Here is a 6,133-nt window from a genome sequence, read left to right as displayed (position 1 = left end):
AGGGCGCTTGGGAAAGGGAATAAATTCAGCATATAAAGCGTCTGAGCGCGCACAGCAGAGGGTGAAAATAATTAAATTATCAGAGGCTTTTCTTGAATATGAGTCATGTTGCATAAAGCATGACTGTGCTATCGATCCGTAATGGTTCATGTTTACTGCCGCCGCGCCCGCTTACTGTGTAAGGGCGTGTTTGAATTGGATTACAATCTTTGTTTGGCACGAGCTAATGACATTTCAGAAGGCTTTCATTACAGAATGATTTGTTTCTATTTTGCTCGAAATTAATAGAATGTCAAAAACTAAAAGTGTTTTTGTGTCAGAAAAAGGTTTTAGTAGGACTGAAGGTGTTTTTCTTTCATGTCAGAATTATTCTTGAGAGCAGGGGTCTTTTTAAATGATGGATATCAACGTACCTTATCCTCAGAAGGTTCTTTTTTTACATCCCAGCAGATTGTCTTCACTACTCGCTCTGCTTGTGCAACAAACTGGCAGTTTCCTGTACGAAACAAACGATGCATGTTTCGTTCTGCTTTTACATTAGAGCCGTAATCAGCCGAGGACGGCATCCACAGCACTATTTTGACTTTTAAAAAAACAGCAAACGAAAAAGACGTTGGTTGTCTGTTACATAATAATCCCAAAAAGCGGAGAATGCACATTTCTCCTCTGTGGGATCAGTTCGCATTTAATATTCTGATCCGCTTCAGCTCCCCGGCTCTCCCTAAAAAAGTAAAAAAAAAAAATCAAAATAAAACCTGTGGATGTGTGATATCAGCAGAATTGTTAAGTAACACGGAACAGATGCACATATTCACCGGCAAAAGAAACATTCAGAAGTCAATCTATCCTCGCGGTTGCTTCAATGTGAGAAATGATGCAGGTTTTTTTTCAGGGGGGTGTGCAGCAGATGATTGTATATCAACATATTCAGCGTCGGTGTCAGAGGGAAGATTGTTATTCTGCATGGCGTTCTGGAGGGTCCCGGCTCAAAGAGCAGCCTGGGCCTGGAGCCTGGAGACTAGTGTGCGTGTGCGTGTGCGTGCGTGTGCGTGTGTGTGTGTGTGTGTGTGTGTGTGTGTGTGTGTGAGTAGCCAGACAAAGTGTCTGGGTTCACAGAAAACCAATCGAGACACCTGCCGGCTACCACTGCCAGTTGCTGATAATATGGGGAAAAGAATGCATTGGGCCTCCGGCACATACTGCCGCCTTGAAAAGGGCAGGTTGGGCTCGGAAGAATGTTTTTCTCATCCGTCGTTTGTTTGTTTGCCCTCGGAACACCTGTGACTCTGGCCGCCCGGTGAACGGACCCTAATGAAATAAAACACATTAAAACGGCAGGTTTTTTTTTTGCTCTCTGATAATTTTTATTAGAAAAAAAGAACGGCGGCTCCAGGCGGAGAACAGATTGAAAAAAAAAAAAAAAAAGGCTCCAGTACAGACAGGAAAATAGCTGCTTGAGCAACTGACCCACAGCTACAACATCAGGATTTAAAGCACTTCACCATTTATCATGCAAGGAGGGGATACTCTGCAAGAAATACATGCGGGGGGGGGGGGGGGGGCACATCACCTCTGCACAACATCGCAACATCTGCGATAGGTAGGAAAAGGCCACAGCAGATCACAAGAACATCACACATCGTCATCGAGAGGGGCAGAGTTCACTTCCTGTCCCGGCACACAACGAGAGCAGGTTTAACATTTTTTTCTTCTTCTTCTTTTTTTTGTTAGTTAGCGGGTTTGTATGACATCTCCGTGAAGTGCAAAGACAGTCGCATCAGCGCACCGGCTGATTTCCAGCGTCTCGGCAACACACGACGATACTGTAAACAATCTACACTATAAGGCGCACAGTTGAAAACCAGTTGCCCAACGAAAGAGCCACAAACATCAGTTCGTAAAGGGTTTCACGTGAAAACGCTTCGTCATCTTCATCGTCGACTCACGCTGCAGATCTGGCATACCAACTGTCAATATACCAACTGCAGGCAGTAAAATGCTGTTTAAGTGTATCCAAATGGGAACTACGCAAAAAAAAAACCGCAAAAAAAACACTTTTAAAGACAAAAAAAACACTTTTAAAGACAAAAAAATCTTCTTCCTAAAACATTGATCTAAACTTTGTCTTTTTTTTTTTTTCTCAAATTAGGCACACGGTACAGCACAGTAAACGTTGTTTTTTTTTCTCTTCAATACCTCTTTTGGTTGTTGACATCGAAACGACGTGGACACCGAAGCACCCTCCAGGACCGAAGGGACACATTGTTTAGCTTTTTTTTTTTTTCTTTCTTTTTTTTTTAAATCACACACACAGAACACTCGTCGACCCTCACTGCTGGCACTTATCTGTCCAAACCTTAAAACATTAAAGGGAGAACTCTTCCACGACAGTGTTTCCTTCCTTTGTGATTATTTAACCTGCTTTAGGACCCTAAAAACCAGTCTCATCCAACTTTGTCTAGAAGGTAACAACCACCACGGAATATCCTACAAAGACATAAGGCATTAAAATTCCTCTTCGCCTGAATTACACCAGTCACACAGAGTCTGTGGGACCTCTTGCGTCCGTCCACAAATTAAGACAAAATACGCTAAAAACAAAATACCTCAACAACCTTGACTATCCGTTTTTTGTTTAGTTTTTCCCCCCCAAACTGTTTTTTAACACTGATTGTCTACATTATCAACAAAAATCTAAGGAAGTAAACATGATAAGATGTAAACACTGTTAGTATCCAACCGGCTTGGACCTCTAAAAGATATTTGACCCTGTGTGAGACGTGAGAAAACACAGAGTCTTCTGCACATGAGATGGAGGAGGAACGAGGTAGTCCACTGGAGAACTGATGAGGGGGGGGGGGGGGGGGGGGGGGGTTATGGGGGGACTGGCTCTTGTGCATCGCTTGGACTGAGGGTTTGATCTGTAATCTTCATAGCATAGTTCCGGTTGTCTTGTCAGTAGTTGAGAATTTTCAGATTTGCAGAGAGAGAAGCTGTTGAACTCTGGTCGGCGCTCGTTTCGACGACAATCCGCCATTCGAAACTCTGAACCGTCAAGAGGATTTTCTGACAGCTGCCGTTTTCCTGGTGAATCAGCAGACATTTGTTGTTGTTTGAGCATCAAAATCGGATCTTCTACTTATTTATTTACATGTCGCATTTAATCAGGGCTCCTCAGACGATGCGGTAATCGAACGTTGTCCTTCTCGGTGTGGTCTGTCCAGTTGGACGAGGGCATGCTGCGGTAGGGGTCCAGCAGGATGCGGAAGCAGCGCACTATGAGCAGGGCCAGGAAGATGAAGAGCAGCAGCACGAAGACGAAGGCCGCCTTCTGCTCCAGCGTCAGGTAGGAAGGCACGTGATGGCCGCCGCCTGACGAGGACAGCGTGCTGCTGAAGAGGCCCTCGGCCATCCTGGGCACATCCATGCTTGACCGTCTCGGCTCCAGCTCTTTCGTTGGGCGAGGAAAGATTTTTGGAGGTGAAGGTGGGCTCCGTGGACCTGTGGGAGAATCCAAACAGACGGATTACACTGGAGGTATTGTCCTGTGTGGTCTGACAAATACATGAGCGCCACGCAATCGTAGAAAACAGAGAAAAAAAAGTCCTCTATCTGTAAACGCTCCGTGAGTGAAGCAGGCTCGGGGGACTCCTTTGGCCTTGAATCGGCACTTTGAAACCACAGCCTGCAATTATGAAATATCCAACCTTGTCTAGTTAATTATAATCCTATGCAACCAATCTGCATCAGCAATTTGCATCCAATGCCTCCATTTAGTTTTGAACGTGTTGTCGGCATACAAACAAACAAACGAAGGCTCGATTACCAACCGGGTAAAGCGGGTCCCCAGGGAGGTTTTGCCGCTGGTTTGCACTTATGTAACTGAAGATATGTTCACTTTAAAAAGGTGCTACATTTTAAACTCGGAGCGTCTAATGATTTGTAGGGGATTGCCTCCAACCGGCTCTCAACGACGGTGCAAACAACTGCAACGGTGCTGGCGGAGCTCACAGCGTCAACCCGAGGGGAGGACCAGAGGGGCGGGGCGCTACGCTTCCGCTGCGACGGCGGCATGGTGGTGTCACTCCATCCTCTGCTCAGGTAGACATTACTCCACTATATCTCTACACAGCTTAAACACGGCGTTTTGCTGCTGCGTTAACGCTCCGAATCTCAAATTGAGCACCATTTAATTTCAATATCAACTGATGTGGTTAATGTGGGTCTAAAGATTAGTCTTGTGTCAAAAAGACACGGCTGGCGATATTCGACATTTGTCTTTTTTGTCAAAACAATCCCAAAGTATTTTGTGTGCATTCCCAAAGCCTGATATGTAAACTATGGAAAAACACATCAAATGTGTCACACATTGACCCCGGATGTTCCTGCCGTAAACGTTCACAAGAACACCAAATGCGTATTAATCCGCGGCTGAAAATAGTCCTCGACAAATGCCTCATCTAATCCTGATTGATGTCCAGCTGTTTGAGGACATTACGGAGACTTTTTTGAAACAAATTTTGAGAGCAGCTTTGGTTTAGTTTTTAAAAACGGGATTTGTTGACAATAAAAAAAAAAAAAAAAGGGACCTGGGGGGGGGGGGGGGGGGGGGGGGGGGGGTTGCTAGACTCCGTGATAGACTTGTGCTAGAATGAGTTTGCAGAAACATTCACCTTGAAACCCAACAGAACAAGAGAGCCCGTGGGGGGGTGGGGGGGGGGGCTTGTGTTAGTTTGTTTAGTCAGCTTTAGGCGCCTCGGCTTTCTTCTCAGCATTGGACACCGTTTGCTCACGACTGATTTTGAACGGGAGTAACAGCTTGCGGCTGCTTCTGTGTGGATCATTTGTTCTGGCAGGAAGAGGACCCGGCGCAAGACATTTGGAGAAAAGCGTCGGCTCGTCTGTTCTACAAAGAAGAGCCGGAGTCAAACGAATCAATCCAAAAAAAGAGCCAGCAGGACTGCTCACCGTTTCATGTCTCTTCTCCCGCTGAGCAAAGTGATTGCTCCAAAGTACTTTTACATTTTGTCTTATTTGTTTGTTACAGTACAGGAGCAACACACACACAACACACACACACACACACTTGATTATTTAACCCGTATGTGAGACTTTTTGCTCGTTATTTCGGTAGTTTTAGGGATAAATCCTACTTACTTGAGGACAAACAGAAAGTCTATCAGAACAACAAGCAACATGCGCTGTCAGATATAATTATATGAACCAAAGTTTCTGTCTTGTAATCACTTAAAACAAAGTGACGTCTACCGTCGCATCTCTACCACTAACAGTGTCCAGTTCAACAGAACGAGCGTCTTTCATTTCCTTCATGGAATTCATTTGTTTAAAAAAAGCTTCAAACACTGTGAACTAGAAGGGCCTCCGCCAACGCCGTTTCCGATAAGTGAAAAATAAGGTGCGTGTATCCCGCCCCGTGATTCGGATCCGCTTTAAAATTGAATGGGTTCTTCATCGGCCCGCGCTACACCCACCCACCCACCCACCACGTTTCTGCAACCCTGCTGACAGACAGAAAAAAACAAATTTACAAGAGTAAAAATTGCAAAGATTAGAGGAACATCTGAATAATGTATAGAGTGTGAGGTTGCAAAACACGGTTTTCCTTGTTTTCCTACATTCAGTTAACTTTCCTGTGGCTGTTGGGGAAACTGGATATGTTGAATTGTGGTAGATGTACCCAAACGTCCGTTGCATTGACTAAATGTGCACGCACGTAATTGCAAGTACAGTGGAGTAGATTGAATCAGAAGGTAGCTCTGTAATGTGAGTGCGCCATTACAACACATTATGTTTGGACGGAGGCGGAGGGTTCAATTACCATCGCCTTTCACAGCAATAAAACATATCTTTCCACTTTAACTTGTATGTAAATAGCATTTTTGCGGAGCTGAAGACACAGCTTTGGGCGGCCAAAGCGTTGGAAACGCCAGTAACCCCTGGCTTTGCTTTGCTCAATGAGCTCCACCGATCAGATCGATCGGATCAGTACCAGGTTATCAGTTGCCTCCGAGAAATGTTTGCATAACCCAGACTCCAATCTTCTTTTTTTCGGGGCGCGCTTCCTTCGGTCACGCTCCTGTAAGCGTGAAGATCCGTCAGAGAGATTGACAAC

General features: G+C 45.1%; 1 protein-coding gene across 1 annotated transcript; it reads right to left on the bottom strand.

Annotated features, from left to right (window-relative positions):
- Nucleotides 1–1,409: 1,409 nt before the first annotated feature.
- LOC137875057 (cortexin-3-like) lies at nt 1,410–3,656 on the bottom strand. Its single transcript, XM_068714010.1, is given in 2 exon segments — nt 1,410–3,198; nt 3,200–3,656. Coding segments are annotated over 2 exon segments (252 nt in total). The 5' UTR covers nt 3,428–3,656; the 3' UTR covers nt 1,410–3,174.
- Nucleotides 3,657–6,133: the final 2,477 nt, after the last annotated feature.

This window comes from Cebidichthys violaceus, unplaced genomic scaffold (assembly GCF_023349555.1).
Source record: "Cebidichthys violaceus isolate CVI_PGR_0920_01 unplaced genomic scaffold, fCebVio1.0.p SCAF_198, whole genome shotgun sequence".
NCBI lineage: Eukaryota > Metazoa > Chordata > Actinopteri > Perciformes > Stichaeidae > Cebidichthys > Cebidichthys violaceus.
Note: the sequence above shows the minus strand (reverse complement) of the source record. Positions and strands in the feature narration are given on the sequence as shown.